This window comes from Apodemus sylvaticus, chromosome 21 (genome assembly GCF_947179515.1).
Source record: "Apodemus sylvaticus chromosome 21, mApoSyl1.1, whole genome shotgun sequence".
NCBI lineage: Eukaryota > Metazoa > Chordata > Mammalia > Rodentia > Muridae > Apodemus > Apodemus sylvaticus.
Genome location: NC_067492.1, coordinates 20138240 through 20155578, shown reverse-complemented (window position 1 = coordinate 20155578; position 17339 = coordinate 20138240). Strand labels below are relative to the sequence as shown.

At 42.9% G+C, this 17339-nt stretch overlaps 1 protein-coding gene across 1 annotated transcript in view; it reads left to right on the top strand.

The window, feature by feature from the left end:
* Positions 1-1103: 1103 nt before the first annotated feature.
* The window catches only part of Pmfbp1 (polyamine modulated factor 1 binding protein 1), a 47347-nt gene continuing 31111 nt past the window's right edge, over positions 1104-17339 (top strand). The window contains exons 1-2 of the mRNA XM_052166696.1: positions 1104-1154; positions 6617-6772. Of these exons, the coding sequence (XP_052022656.1) occupies positions 1104-1154; positions 6617-6772 (207 nt within the window). The remainder of the gene's footprint in view (positions 1155-6616; positions 6773-17339) is intronic.

The following is a 17339-nucleotide window of genomic DNA, read 5'->3' as shown; positions in this document are numbered from 1 at the left end:
CCATACGACTCACAAAGCACATGCAGCGAAAGTAACCCTTCCTGTTTTAAGCCATTGAGAGCTGAGAATTGAAATCACCCAATCTAGCCTTACCAGGTAAGATGGAGCGATGTCATCCTTCCCATGATGCATTTCTGTGCATGAAGATGTAAGAGGACCCAGAATGCAGAAAAGCAGAATACAGCTCCATAAAACATTCCAAGTTCCAAACCTCATAGCCATTCTTTCTTCTTGGCTTAAATTAGGGATGGGGGATGTAACTTATTACAAAGAATGAGTATTTGGTGGCTTCTCATTCTTGGAACCATTCTGCAGGTAAGTGCTTGTGGGAAATTCCCTCCAGCCCTATAGTTAAGAACATAATGAGTGAGATTATTTTAGTAAGCCCAGTGCATTGTGACCTCAACCGCATCACCCTGTACATGTACCAGTATGTGTGCGGCCATCTTTGGTTTCACTGGAAGCTTTTTAATAGAGATAATTCTTAGCACTTTACAAGATTTCTATCTTTATAATCCCCACCATGGCAAGCTGTGCTTCAAAAACAAATTCTCCCATTGGACATTTTGTAGTCGTAGTGTTAAAATGAATGGCTGAGCTTCATGGAGTAGAAAGCTAGTCTTTGTGACCTTGGGTAAGCTTCTTAACCTCTCTGGGCCTAAGTGGCCTTCCTCCTCTAGGTGATGGGGATATTAGTATTTCTTGCCCCCCCAAGTTACTATGGGAACAGGTCACATACATCCTGTGTGGTCCATAAAATAACTAAGTCTTAACTAAATCTGACCCACAGACATCTTGAAAGAAAGTTCAGATCAGCCCTTTTTTCTTCCCTACAATAGTGAATTCAGGAACTTTTTGGTCTACCACATAGTGGTTCTCTGGGAAAGATGTGAAACTATGGCCCAGCCTCCCTCACAAAGGTTTTAACCCATGTGAAAACACAGACAGATGGGCGGGGAAACTTGGGGTATTGTTAACAGTTTAGGAGATTTTTCCAACTCCCTTGCTGAGAGCATAGATCCAGCCAGGAAAATCCTTTAAAGGGCTGGACTCATTTATGCTTTTTCTACCTTCAACACTTGGACTTTTTCAGGTTTACAAAAATGCTAAAGCTTAAAGGAGAATTGCGATCTGCCAAGGGACTGAAAGATGAGGTAAGGCTCCCAACTAGCTGCACAGGTGAAGGTGGATCTTTGTTGAAGGGGATTGCTTTCAAGCTCCATGCTTCCAAATTCCAGGTATAAGCATCTGGAAACACCACGGGGAGAGCAGGCATCATAGAATTAAGAGCCGACGTTCGAGCCTCAGCAGCTCTGGGCCCACATCTTACAGCAGTGACCTGGACCATGTTTCTCACCCTCCCTGAATCTCCTCAGAGAGAGTATAAATGATGAGGCTGTATTTCACATGCTTGCTAGGAAGATTATCAGGTGCTGTATGCAAAAAGCACCTAATGGACATTTTCTAGTTTTTTAATTTATTTAACAAGCGCTCTGCTGCATATACACCCACAGGCCAGAAGAGGGCATCAGATCCCATTACAGATGGTTGTGAGTCACCAGGTGGTTGCTGGGAACTGAACTCAGGACCTCTGGAAGACCAACCACTGTTCTCAACCACCAAGCCATCTCTCCAACCCCAGACATTTCCTATTATTGCCAACATTTCACTTTATCTGGTAGGAATCTGTAAATGGAGTTTTCTGTTTTGCATAATAAAGTGTTGGCCAAATTCTCTGTATATATTCCTTCATTGTTCCCCATAGGATGGAAAAAATCCATTGGGATAAGTGTAAAGATGTCTCACGTGGCACGTACTTCTGCTAAGAAGTAAGCTGCCTCTAAAACCAACATTTCTTCTTTCCTGCTGGGTTACTGCTGCCATAGGGGACTTGCTGCTAGTTCTACTTGGGAACAAGAGCCTGGTATACATTTTCTAGGATATTTTTTATTCATTTAACATATGTCTTTGGAACACCTGCAATGTGTCAGGCATTGTTCTGCAAGTTTGACAAGTAAATGACAGAGAGATCCCTGTTCTGCTGAACCCTCCCCTCCAGCAGAATAGCCCCTCAGGACATGGTGGCCAAAATAGGAGGGAACTACGAAGTGCCAACAAAAAGCATCAACGTTCCACAGGTTGCCAGTATCCACCACAGACCACGTGTGTCTTAAAGCTTGCCAGTGTCGCTGGATTCAGAACCGTAACATGTCCATGGTCTTTGCTATGTGAGTAGAGCTGTTTCTAACATTTGTGCTCTTGGGGCAAAACCTTGAATGGCTTTCCATTCATTTCCAGCAAAAGTAATGCAAAACCATCGTGTTTCTATCATAGTAAACTCGGGACTTCAGTCCCAAGTCAGCAAGATCAGTGATCATGTTTAGAATTACTATAGATAGCTGTAAACTCAATTATTATAAGTAAAATGTAAAAGTTCCTGAAGCAACATTAGTTGCCTTTCTGATTCTGAAAAAATCGTATTACATGTAACTATTTAGAGGGGCAAGGTGGAGGTCAGAAAGAAACTTCCACCATGTGGGTCCCTGATCTCAAACTCAGCTGAGGCTTGGTAGCCAGAGTCATTACCTCACCAGTCCAAGATTTCTGCATCCTAAAATATAACCCTCACCATTAACTGGTATCAGTCTGGCGACTGTAGTATTGGTGATGGTTAAAAGTGGTTTTCCATTATTTGTTGAAGACTGACCTTTGTCCTCGGACAAATAATTTCCCAGAGACAGTTAACTGGGTTACCATTAGAATAAAGTTACCTTAGGAACTACAACTCCAAACCTCCTTCTTCAAGTCCCTAAAGCCTGAGAATGCCGCCATTTGAATGTTAGGTGTTTTTAGCTCTCCAAGTGTTGCTGAGTCATGCGCTTACATTTGACACAGTTCTCCCTGGGAATATACATGAAACTATTTGTGAGTCCTTTAAAACTCAGAGGAAAAACTGTCTTCCCCTGTTGAAATATATGTTTGAGAAGGCATAATAATTGACAAAAAGCTCATTTAATCAATACAGAATCAACTGTCATTAAATAGCTGACTTTCCAATAATTACCATGATCATGGAAGCAACTGTAGTATTAGCACTCTCTACTTTGCCTGTGGATGGATAGCTTGGCCAATGTCACGTAATTCCGGGTAGGTTTGAATCTTGTATCAGTAAAGCTGGGTGTCTGAATCCACAGCTTATGGAAATGAAACTTCACCTAGCTGCAGCAGTTTGCTATTTCAGCCATCACTAACAACTTGAGATCCAGGATGCTATAAAATGGTGCCCAAGGATCAACATTAAAACCCTTGGTTCATCTCCTACCTCTAGCACTGGTTACAGAGCTACGATTGACGAAATGTCAACTCAAATCTATACCTAATGCATATTGATGCTCTGAAGGCATCTGCCTGGAATTCATTCCCTATAAAGGACATAGGATTATAAATAGTTCGCAGCTAATGTCTTGAGCAAGGTATTAGAAAGAAATTAGATTTATTAGGACCCCATGAAAACTCGCCTTTCTTGAGTTTCTGAGCACAGCTTCCTCTTACATCTAACTGCATTAAAAATGGATGCTGGGGAACCGGTCATTGCTCCTCATGTACTTTCACTCCTGCTTGATACCTCGAAACTGTGATGATCTGCTGTTTACGAATGAGTGGTCACATTTTCATTTTAGAGGCAAATCTCATCTGGCATCTAGCAAAACGCATTTGTTATTCAACTGGTTTAGAGACCCTTCCAAAAAAGATCATTTATCCTGGCCCTCTTGTTTTATGAATGAAGACCTTTCCCCAGAGACTCCAAGCTGTTCCTAAAGATCCAACTTGGATGATGCTGAAGGGCCAGCCCTGAGGTCACGATGGTAGAGGAGAATGGGGTGACATTAGGCTCTCTATTCAGTGGGGAGCCCAACCTGGGGAGAGAGAGAGATTTTCACTAGCTTGAGAGAGTGCATTCAACTGTTGACTTGGGGAAGCCCAAGTTGTGTCTCACGGGCTTTTGTATGAATGAGCCCTCACTGGGCGTGGCTCCTTCAGAACAACCAGGGAACACAGTCCTCAACTCAAGACAAGCTTGGCATTGGCTGGGCATTGGTAGCACACGCCTATAATCCCAGCACTCTGGGAGGCAGAGGCAGGTGGATTTCTGAGTTTGAGGTCAGCCTGGTCTACAGAGTGAGTTCCAGGGCAGCCAGGGCTACACAGAGAAACCCTGTCTCAAAAAAAAAAAAAAAAAAAAAAAAAAAAAAAAGACAACCTTGACAGAGCAATCTCAGACTCTCCTGTAAGTCAATCAAGGCATTGTTGCCTACCTCACAGAAATCATACACATGATTCCTGGGCATCCAGCATCCCTGTGAGATGCCACACCAACCATCCCTCGGACTGCAACCAGGAGAAAAGAAAATGAAAGTACTCCAGGTTGAAACAGCTGCTCCCAGTTAGGATCAGAGATTTTGTTTTCAAGTTAGAAAACAGTGACTACATGCCAAGTTCTTTTTTTTTTTTTTTTTAAGCCACTCTACACGTATTCTCTTAAGAGAGTCCCCGGTAATTGTCTTAATGGTAATTACATGCTTGGGGCAGTTGACATCCACTGTTATTTTTCTGAAAGTGAAGAGCAAGTAGCAAGAGCTAAAAAGGAGGAGGGAGAGTTTTGAGATAATGAAATCCTTTTAATGACAGAGCCATGCCGTTAACCTAATTAAACTGTAAAGTGGGAAGAAGAAGAAGAAGAAAAAAAAAAAACCTGCAGGTATTAAATGGAAATGAAGTGACTCAGCTGAGACAGCAGTGCTTCTGGGAACCACATGGATTCCCGGTACTCTGACATTGTGGTTCCAGTTCCCACACTGCCCTCTGGCCCACCTTGGCCTGTTCGGAGGTCTCCTAGATGGAGTGTCCATTGTAAATGCCTGATTTACTGTGTCCACCTCGGATCTCGAGTTCCCATGGGAATGTGTGTTGTGTGGCTCATGTATTTCGGAAGCCAAGTCAGTGTGATAGGTCGGCAGAACCCTGGCTCCTCAGTGGAAAAGAACATGAACCCTGGCTCTTCTAAGTTACAAGGCTTTGGAAAGGTGACTCAGATTCCTGCCCCATTACTGTGTGTCCTTCCCTGGTTTATTTTGATTGATTTGTTTATTTGTTTGTTTATTATTTACACTCCATATTTTATCTCAACACCCCCCCTCCACCCCCGGACTGTTCCACATCCCATACCTCCTCCACACCCCCTGTCTCCATGTGGATGTCCTCACCCCCCACCCCACCTGACCTCTAAATTCCCTGGGGCCTCCAGTCTCTTGAGGGTTAGGTGCATCATCTCTGAATGACCACAGACCAGGCAGTCCTCTGCTCTGTGTGTGTTGGGGGACTCTTGTCAGCTGGTGTATGCCACTTGTTTGGTGGTCCAGTATTTGAGGGATCTCATGGGTCCAGATTAATTGAGACTGCTGGTCCTCCTATAGGGTCACCCTCCTCCTCAGCTTCTTTCAGCCTTTCCCTAGTTCAACAACAGGGGTCAGCTGCTTCTGTCCATTGGGTTGGGTACAAATATATGCATCTGACTCTTTTGCTTTAAGGCCAGGGAGGTCGCTTCACCTCTAAAAACAAGAGAGTTGGAAGTGCTTGAGAGCTCACACCGCATGGTGCAGGGTTTGGCCAGTGATATCATGGTATGGAGCTGGACTGCCCAGCTTTCATTCCGACTAATCAAGATCAGCTCTGGGATGTAATTATACTCCAGTATAATTACAATCTCCAGTAGGAGCAGGCTAACCTCATCACCCAGAGACCTTTGTGTGAGCCAGTTTGCTGGTTTGCCTGGGAGTATGGGGCTAGGAAGGAAGCCCAGCAGAGCTTCCCAGAATGCTTCCCGCTAAATTCTTCTCACATTGTCACCATCCACACTTGATGGAGAGCCCACCCATCCACCATTGCTTTGTACCCAACCCTCTCCCCACCAAAGTCACTACTCTCTACCAAATCTGCTTAGCTCTCAATCACTCTTTTCCGTTCTGACCTAGCAACAATTAGCTAACCCTTCTAACTCCTAATCAAAGACAAGGAGATCCTACTGCTCAGGCCAGGGCGTTCTCTTTCACTCCCATTGGTGAACGCCATTAAAGAAAAGCATTAGATTTATAGGCAAGAGGGAGTTGGTTAATGGATAAAGAGAAAGTTAGGAGATCTCGTAATCCCTCGTCAGGTCTATCACTAATTCACAGTAGTCTTGACAAGTTCATTTGACATGTCGATATGTTTATTTCATCAGTGGCAGAACCATTAATATTTATAGACAGTTCTCTGGGTGCCTGGAATCATTCTAAGGACTGACTTCCTTGTGAAAAACAGGGGAATTGTCTGATGCACCCAGAGCAGTGTGGCAAAGATTAATTAATATAAATAAGTAATTGTCTGAATAATGCAAGGCTCTAAGACACCTCACAAATGGATCCTGTGTAAATGTTACCCCAGATGAATAATAACAGCCCATGCTCAATAAACAAATTTCCAGCGAATTCAGCTCCCTGTCAACCCGTTAAGTGAAGGAAAGCGAGTGTTTTCTAAATCGTTCATAATTGATGCTTTTGTTTTTCTGGCTGCCTAGGCTGGGGAGAGAGACAGAGAAGTCAGCAACCTGAACAGCAAGCTCTTGAGCCTACAACTGGACATCAAGAATCTCCACGATGTCTGCAAAAGACAGGGGAAGACCTTGCAAGAGAACCAGCTCTGTGTGGAAGAAGCTATGCTGAAAACCAACCACGTAAGGCACCGGGCAGCTGTGCCTGTCTCTGATCCCTTGATCACTGTCACTTCTGATGGGAATGAGGGGTCATTCCACTGTGGGCAGGGCAGAGTAATAGCTGAGTGTGCTCAAGAGAACCAAATGCACCACACATACCCTGACATAGAAAAAACTGATCATATCTTTCAATTTAGCTATTTCCAACATTATCGAGATACTGAGGATTAATTATCCCTTTTCCTTATCTGGAGGTAGCTCATCTGGAAAATACTAGGATGGGTCTCAGACAAACTTCCACATTAGCCATGGCAATGAGAGAGCCACCTCTTCTGTTCTGAGGCATCTCCATGCAAGAGGAGTTCCTAATGCCACACCTGTGCCTTGCTGCTGTTCTTCTAGAGGCTGGAATCTAGTTATTCGATAGGCTAGCGTGCCAGAGAGTCCTCAACCAGTAATAGGGAGAAGTTGACCAAATATCCATATCCTTTTCCTCTTAGTCCAAGTTAACTCAAGAATGGCTCTTAGCTCTCTCCCAGAATTCCTCAATGGGATTGAGCCCAGTGAACCAGTCCTAACCAGCTTGGTCTACACCTCTCCCTTTCTTGTCTCAATACCCAACTGGTCTGAGTTTTCTATAAGCAGCACCCACTTAAAATACTTGGCACTCAGTGGCTTGTTACAGGGCCTGATTTCACAGCCCAAACAAAGTGACACTGGGTAACCCTATTCAAGCATGGAAAGGGCAGACCTCACAGCATGGCTATTTTTCTCAAGTCTGACTTTGCGCGTTCACACAAACCAAGAAGTCTAAGCAGTTCACCAACTGAACAATTTCACTTTGACCTTTGGTTCTCTTCTTCTGAGGAATCTCTAAACCTGAAGTGTTTACACCAGTCTTTAAATTTGTTGACACAAATCGGAGACCAGACACGGTTGCTTTTTCTGTTTATAAACTTGGTTGCATGTACACATGAAGAAGCTAGTGCTTGCACAGGCAGTTGCTGGATCCCTGGGTTAGAGCCTCAGCTGCTGTGTAGGTAGCCATGTGTTCTGGTGCTTAAGGACCTGGGCTCTCCACACTGTGTCTGTTAGCATGCTTCCGGGACTCGTCAACTGACAATAGAAACCTCACATTGTTCTTTGCAGCTGCCTAAATATGCTATCAACGAAATAATTTCACCTCATCTTACTGGCCTGGCCACCCCTTCCTCAGGAAGTCACAAAGTGGGGAGGAGGGGAGGAGGGGGAATCCACTGGTCTCCCTAAATCAATCTCAAGAAGATGATCATAATTTCTTTATAAATATTAACATTTTAGGATATTTCTACTAGAGCTGTTGTGAGCTTACTTATTGCCCCAGTCAGAGAAAAGCCATGTGGTTTATAAATGTATCTGGCAACTCAGAAGGAGAAAGGCATTAAATTGCATTTTATTATTCTAATTGCCTAGGAGAAGGTCTAACAGCTTGAGACAAGCTTTAAAACAAGCTCTCTTTTTTTTTTCCCTAGCACTTAGCACAAAATTTAAATTGCAGACCATGCATACAAATACACAATACACTCAGACCTCCACCCATCTCCTCAAAACTCCTTTAAGACCTGCCTTCCATGGGAAATGTACTATGCTGACAAATGAGAAACCCCAGGCTTTCTGGAATTTTGACTAATACTGATGAGGAGCTAGGGAAGTAGGCAGGAGGTCATGATTGAAGACCGACCACATTTAAGGGAGAAAAGTAAAATATTCTATCAGATGTTATAGGTAATAAAAGAAAGAAGAGAGAGATGCGTGGTGGAAGAGAAAGGTCACGACCCTGTAAATCAAAGATTATACTCTAAAACCCAGAAGCAAGCTGACTGTGGCAGCAAGAGTAAGGTTCTGGGGATAGGGAGCTGACTCAGCTATTAAGAGCACACAGTGCTGGGCAGCAAGCAACCTCTCAGAACTCCAGCTCCAGGGTGCCTGACGCCCCCTTCTGACCGCCAAGTGTACTACATGCATCCTCTCCTCACAAACCCACACTCAGATACACATATATACACAATTACAATTTAAAATAAAAATCGTTTTAAGATAATGAATTATTTGAAAGTAGGGTACCAGAGTGAAGAAATTATGAGCACTTCACTTTTTGGGTACATCCTTTGGATACGCGCCTGACCATAAGACTAAGTATTTCCTTCAATTCATACCTTATGCTGCCCCACCAATCTAATCAAAGCAACTCAAAGTGAAAGAAAAGAAAATAGAGATATTCAGATAACATTACGATCAAAGACTGGTGTAGTCCATACCTGAAATCCCAGAGCTAGGAAGCTTGAGGCAGGGGGATTACCAGCTGCAGACCATCAATGGCCTATGTAGCAAGCTGTAGGCTAGCCTGAGTCATGCAGCAAGACACATCTCTAAAAACAAGTCAGAAGCTGGAGAAATGACTCGGTAGATAAAGTCTCTGATACACAGGCATGCAGGCCTTAGTTTGAATCCTCAGAAGTGGCAAATGAAAAGTACTCATGGAAAATGCTGTGGTAGTGCATGCCTATAATCTCAGCACTTGGGGACCCCAGAGCCTTGCCAGGCAGCTGGTCAAGCTGAATGGGAAAGCCGTGTGTTAGTGGAAGACCATTTCTCAAAACATAAGGTGGACAGCAACTGAGGAAGATGCCTGACATCAAGTGGTAGCCTCCACACAAATGCACACAGACATGCATACTCAGAAACATACAGGTCACATGTACACACAAGCTGAGACCACATAAACAATCAGAAAAAGTAGACCCTTAATAGCAATTTACCCAGGTTTTATCCACATTGGGGGATGGGGAGCACGCCGACGTACTGAAACTCCTATTGTCGAATTAATTTTGGAGATGTATGGGGGACACCATTTTTAGCATTAAGAGATATAAAAACAAACATTATCCTTTCAAGTGAAACTAATTAGCTGGATATCTAAAGATTAGCAGAAACCTGGTGAACATTCTCTTAAGGTATCATTTTGAACCATCTGTAATGAAGGCAATTTCAATGAATTTGCTCAGTGCAATGTGTGGTCAATGAATTGGATCCTAGAACAGAAAATTAAAAACTAATAGAAAAATATGTGAAACTCAAAACCAGAATCTAGTTTCATTCCTAATCCTCCACCAGTGTTGATTTCTTAGTTTGGTTGCATATGAAGGAGAATCCATGGGAAACTTGTCTTTTGGAATTTGTCTGTGAAGATAAAATCATTCCAAATGGATTTTTTAAAAATTGGATCCCATGTAAGCAGAGGTCTGGTGAGAAGAATGTCTAGACCACAAGTATTCATTTGAATAAAATGTTTATCGATAATCACACAGCTCTTCTGCCCTCATCAAGAAAAGTACACATAGTTTACAGGTGACATAGGAAGTAATGGACAAGCCTCAGTACTGATAGAGAAGGCTAACCTGATACTCCAGGGGAATAGCTTACTCAATACCTCAAGGACTGGAAAAGAAGTTTGTGGCAATGACTGGGAGAAAGACAGAGAAACTCTAAGTTCTTAAACAGAAAGCATCAAGGACACAGTTATCGGAACAATGCCAACCTTTGACAGCAGAGTGTGCAAGCTGAAGAGAGAGTAAAGGGTTAAAAGGTATTTTGAAAAGCCAGCTCTAGGCAAATCAGCAGGGCCTGATGATATTCTTCTAAGAGTGCTTAAGGAATTGGCAGGTGTTATTACATAGCTGCTAGTGATAATTTTTGAGAACTCAAGAGGATAAAGAAAATCCCTGTAGACTGAAAAAAAAGGGTAAATGAAGTGCTCATCTTTTTAAAAAGGAAGAAAGGACAATCCTGGTAATTATAGACCTGTCAGCTTCACTTCAGTATCAGGGAAAATATAGAACTTAACATCAATCAATTAGAAGCAACTTCAAAAGCACAAAGTATTGGGTGGTAACAACGTGACTTTTCAAAAAGAGAGTCATGCCAGGCCAATTAATTTCCTTCTGTGATTAGGTGGCTTCATAAGCAAGGAAGGAGCAACAGCTATAATCTCTTGGACCACAGTGGGGCTGAAAGGTTGACTAAATATGGGAACATTTCCTCTGGGCAGCCAGACATCTCCAACTTTTCACGTGGCTGATACAAGGGTATAAATCTAGATGAGAAATCTGGTAGATCAGATGGCCTTAAGAGTTACATCCAATGATGCACAGTCACCTAAAGAGCTAGTTTTACTTTTTTAAGAGCACTTCAAACTCTCTTGTTTTTTTTTTCCCAGATCCCAAATTAAAAGTCAAGGAAGAATATAATATCTAGAGCTTCACTAGGAAAAAAAAACTTTTAAGAAGACTGAAACTAGGGGAGACGGTTCCATGAGTAAATCACACACACAGGGACCTGAATTCATATCCCAGCACCCAGTACAGCTGGGTGTGGTGGCACACATCTGTGAGCCTAACACCCAGGATCAGGAGGAGATGGCAAATCCCTGGAACTCAGAGCTAGCTTAGTCAAAACAGCAAGCTCCAAATCCAGTAAGAGACCATGTTTCAAAACAATTAACTGAGGAAGATGCCGAATGTCAGCCTCTGGCCCCACACGTGTACACATACACGTGTGTACACAAACATGTGTGCACACGCATACAATAGAAAGTGTAGTGGTGACTTTCTTGATCTGTCCTTTCCCCCAACATATAAGTAAAATATGAACTTAGACTATTGTGCATTATTTCACATTTATCAAGAGTTAAGAAAAATATACTTTTAAATATATAAGGACAAATAAGTAGAAATTTAGTAGGTCTAAAGTCATTTTTAGACATTTCTCATAGTCTTTAAAATTTGGTTTCTCCAAACCCATAGGTATCCTTAATGTACAAATGTCTAAAACTCCCATCCCATAAAATCCAAGCCTCTCTGTGGATTTAAGCATTTCTTGGACCTTCCTAATCCGGTATATTAGTTTAGGTGCTATGTTTGCTATGGACAGCAAGAGTTCAAAACACCCCATTATCTAGCCAGTCTTTGAAACTAAAGTCCAGAAAACTTCCACATGACTTGTGGAGGAAAAGAAGTGACTCAGAGCTCATTAGGATTGCTGCCAGGGTTTAGAGCTTCATACACAGTGCTCAGGAGAAGACATTCTATACCCACAGGAAGTTTCAAAGCCAGTGAGAAATTCTGGATTCTCCTGGCATCCCCAGGTACGGGGAAGAAAAGCCTGAAAGACAATTTTGCTTCTCTCAATGTTTTTCTCATTCTTTTGGACAATGAAGAGCAAAATGGTGACATAAGAAATAGGAGATGCAATGAACTAGGAAATAGGAGATGCAATGCATTAGGAAAGAACAGCTGGTTTTTCAGCTGGGGCCTCCATGTCCAGCAGCAGACAAACAGATTCAAATCTGTTACCTACTAGATCCAAGGTCCTAACCCTCAGCAGCTAGCCTGCCTTCAAAAAAGCCAAGAGGGAGAAAAAATAAATTGAGCAAAAACAACAGGAAACTTGGGGGTATTTTCGTCACTGAAGCGAGTCCCTCAAAATCAACCATAATCCAAAATGTTCACATCTCCTTTTAACTCAGTCCACATTAAGTATTTAGCTGTAAGAACTATAGTTCCTCTTCCAATACTTCAATAGTTCCTCTATCTGTATAGACTAGAGGATTTTGGCTTTTGGAGAATTCCCTGTACGCACATTTGCATCCTGTGTGCAAAGGTACGGGCAAAGAGACAGACACAGAGAGTCACACATACCCTTGTGCATGCTCATGCATCCCAAACTCCCTCTTCTCCAAGCCTCATTTACAGAGGAGCCGTGAGAACAGCAACACTCTTAGCTTGGGAAGACTGAGAGCACCTAACAGTACTTCATACACACATAGACAATTACAGCTACTTGCTGTAAACACAACTTTTATTTTTTGTTTGGCGAGAAGTCTCATCACCTTCCCTGCCACTGCATTCATGAGTTTCTTGGTCCAAGTGTTCACCCTGCCTCTGCAGACTGTTTCTTTTGCTGGTGACAGTGGTGGTCTGTTTCTTGTTCACTGTCTCAACTCTGAGGCATATGGGTGAGAAACGCTTCACACAGTCAGCATCTGCCTTTCTGGTTCTGAGCTGGGCTGTACCTTACCTCTGCTAACCATCCTTCTCCCGTAAGCTTTCTTTCCTTAGGCCCTCAGCTAAGTTTCATTCAAACTCCATCTCTCCAGTGACTCCGGCTAACCCATTAAAATCACTCAGTCTTGGATGGCCATGATTCCTCCACAGTCTAACATCTAACCCAGCAGTGAATTCTGTTGGCTCTGTTTTCAAAATAGATCTAGAATGCATCAACTTCTCCTAACCTCCACTACTACGCCCTGGTCCCACCCCACACTCTCTCCCCCATTGCCTGGATCTCTCCAACAGTCTCTGTGTTCTCTCTGCTCCTTGTTTCCTTACAGTTGACTTTCAGTAGGACAGGCCATGCGTCCTCTGTAAACTCTACACAAGATCGTGTAATTTCCTTCACAGTACTTTCTAGTGGACTGTCACCTCTTGAAAGAAGCTGGGGACTTCATAATGGCCTCCTTACCCAACAGGACCTGGTGTCCTTTTTCTCACCTCCTCTGGCACCGCTTCCCTGCCTTTATGGTCTCTGCTCCGAAACATACACAGTGACGGGAGCTTCCCCAGGGATCTCAGATCCCACCAGGCAGGTTTGCACCTTGTCTATAGACTTTCTGTTATCTGTCTCTGGAACATTCCAGAGACTTGGGTCTGTTGTCCTCATTCTCCTGCCTCCTTCCTATGTGGACTCAATCCACCTTCTCTATAAATTTTTCCATAAGACTTTTATTCTGAAATGATAACCTGCTCTATGCTACCTGTCTCATCCCCCTGTCTGCTTTATGCTGCTCTGTGGTACTTTTGCCCACAAAGCACACTACTGTTCTCTAGTTTCTCTCTTATGCCTGTCTTTCTCTTGCATGCACACACACACACACACACACACACACACACACATCTATGTGTTTGTCATGCATGTGTGTGTGAACGTAGAATGCCCATGTACATATATCTATATACATGAAGAAGCCACACAAATGTCTTCCACTATCCCTTTGTCTCTTGAGACAGGGTCTTCACTGAATCCAGAGCTCACTGACAGGGCTACCTCCCTATCCTCACCTGTCCCTATGCTCTCCCCACTAACCAATGCTATCACTACAGACTCTGGTGACAACACTTGATTTTTACCTGGATCCGGAGATTTGACATCAGGTTTCTTTGCTGATACTGCAGGCACTTTAGTAACTGAGTCATCTCCACAGCCCACTCTTATAATTCTATAAATGTAGCCACCCAACTATCAAGTTGCATGCTTATCAATGGCAGGATTTTTATCATTTATAGATTATTAAAGTTTAATAAATCTATAGAAATGTTCATTTGTAATGCCTTAAGAAGAGTCCAAGAGACAAAATAAATAAATAAACAGTATAGTTATTGTTGTTGCTCTTGGTTCTGGGAGGAACCTAAAGGTGACACCCTGTTGTGAACACATCATATGGTACATGGGAGATGCTAGTGAGGGTTGTCACCTCTGTTCCCTCCTCTAAGTCAGTCTTTCTCCCTACAAAGTCCCAGACAAGCCTGAAAATCATTGTGAAGACCAGGATGTAGCTTGGAATGACACCACTGAGCTGCAGCCCAGTGCTTTGTAACCCTAGCCTTAGGACAGGACTGAATTTGGACCCACCAGGGCTGGCCTGACCTGCATGACTGACATATGACTAGAAGCTCATGCAGAGTGGTTGATGTTAAACTCCCATATACCAACCAATATGACTGCTCCCCTTTACATGCCATAGGCTACAAATGAGGAACTCATCTGAGTGTAGGAAGAGAGCCCTCCACTGCCCTAGGCTAGACCACATGGAATAATCTACCTACCGCTTTGTCTATCAGCCCTTGTTCAGTGTACTCAATAAGCAAATGGTTCCCAAGGTTCCAGTGCTGACTGTAACACATACTTTGAACATAGGACTTGGAGGAACTGAGCTGGAGCTGGCCCGGAAGCCTTCTGAAGACTGACTGCCATAGTATTGGGAGGGGCTATGTGAGCTACCAAGAGACAAAAAGCAATCAAAAGTCTTGGGAATCTGGAAAACCTACAAACCACAACAATCACCAGCCTGGAAAGATATATTTGGCAGGACAGTAGTGGCACCTTCATCTTGTGGGTAACCAACAGCTGCCTGATTAAACCAAAGATTCACCCAATAGTCAACAACTAGCTGCCTGATTAAACCAAATGTCACCCAATAGTCAACAGCTAGCTGTCTGATTAAACTGAAGGCTCACTCAATAGTCAACAGCTGTCTGATTAAACCAAAGGCTCACTTGATAGTCAACAGCTGTCTGATTAAACAGAAGGCACACTCAATAGGAGGAAATTTCATACCTGGTTCTGCAAACCTAGAGAACTACCTGTAGCTAGATGTCATAGGCCCTAGAGAAAAGCCTGATACTGCCATTTTCTAAACCAATATAATTTCTAAATGTATTCTAAAATGCATCCTTATATCCACAGATCAGTGTAGCTCTCACCCCTCATCAGAGAATCTTTTTGCAGCATATAGGAACTATTACAGAGATCCACAACTCGGGCAAAGTGTAAAGAACAAACGACCCTAGTCTTGGACCAGTGCTGAGTTTGAATGGAAAAGGACCATCACAATTTGTATGACAGACTGTAGACTGCTCAACTCCAAGTGATGGATATCTACACCTCTACCTCTACACCTAAAGCTTAGGAAGAATCACAGAAGAGTGGGTGGGAAGATTGTAAGAGGCAGAAGATCACAAGACTGGGAAGCAGTGCCCGTGAGTCCTCAACCATATGGATGCTTAAGTAAGACCTGCACAGTGACAGCACCAGTTCATATACCAACATGGATGAGGGAAATCTCATGAGACTCTCCCTAAATGAAGATCTGCAGGCAACCAAGAGCTGCTGAGAAAAAGAATTAGTTGCCTTCATAGACAAGACCCAATACAGGTTACTCAATCCCAAGTACTCAGACCTAAACATATACACATACAGTCAACACTAAATTGACTCAATAGGTCAGATGGATATATAGGCAAGTAGATAGATACCTAGATAAATAGATAGATAGATAGATAGATAGATAGATAGATAGATGATAGATGATTGATAAATGATAGATGATAGAGTTCATAATAACTAAAGAATAAGAGATCATGAATTTCAGAGGGAGTAGGGAAGACATGGGAGGAGTTGGAAGGGATGATGGGAAGATGAGGGATGGAAATTATGAAAATACAGTATTCATATACGAAAATAGTAAAAAAGAAAATATCCCAAAACCTGTTTGGATACTGTTTTCTTAAATGTATTCTGTTAGTGTGACAGAAGTCATTGGCTCAAGTTCTAAAGAGTCAACAAAATTTCTAAGGCCAGCCTTTCATTCCTTTTATTCAAATACATAGCCATAAATCTCTAATTTATGTCCTGTAGAAATAGGCATAGTTTTTTCCTCTGTGGGAGTTTATAACTCAAGTAGAATATAAAATACGCAGAAATAATTGCAGGCAAAAATAAGAAACACCACGTCAAGGAGTTGCCAGCGAGGTCTGTGGTCCTGATTCAAAGGCATTAGGTAAGCTCAACAAAGAGAGAGGGCTTCAAAGAGAGCCTTGAAGAATGAGTGGAAAGATGGAAGCTAAGGCCCACCACCAGGCCACCTTCTTGCCCTCCTCTCTTTCCCATGTCATTGTCATAATGAGTGAAGATAAGAAAACACAGAAGCACCAATGCAAAACTTTGATTTTCCTGGACAAATAACTCAGGAAGTGTCTCCCAGCAAGCCTGGGACAGAGGGGGTGCCCAGTGTACAAAGTGAAGGATCCAGAAGCCTTTTTTGGAAGACTTTGTACTGGCAGGAAGGGAAGGAGGGAGAGAACACAAACACACACACACACACACACACACACACACACACACACGCAAAAATGTGCACATATACCATCTACCAGGCCACATCTTTCTTCAGGAGAGACAACAGGTGCCCAGCTGTGAGCACTGTCTCTGCCTACCATACTCCAGCATCCAGAAGTCCCAGAAGCAAGCAATCTCAGTGTTCTGTTACCTGGGTACTTGTAATAACTAAATTCAGCTCAAGAACCTCCCAGGTCAAGCTTGTCATCTTTCTATGTATAGGTCCATGTATACACAGCATTAACCATATCTCTCTAGATCATTTATATGTATACTTTTGTTTCTTCTGGATTGGGGATGCAGGGTAATGAGATGGCTCAGTGAATAAAGGGGATGGCCACCACTCTTGATGGCCTGAGCTGGAACCCCCAGACTCAAATGGTGGGTGGAGAAAACCAATTCCCAAAAGTTGCCCTCTGACCTCTATAAATAGACCATAGTGGGTACACACCCACACATCCACCCAAATAAATAAATGTAATTTTCAAAAATTTAAAAGAACTGTCTTTTCTTCTTCAGATTCCATCTTGCAGAGTAGGAATAGAAAGTGACAGAGTGCTCAGGGGATGTAGCGAAATGTTCAGAAATTTCTCTGTGG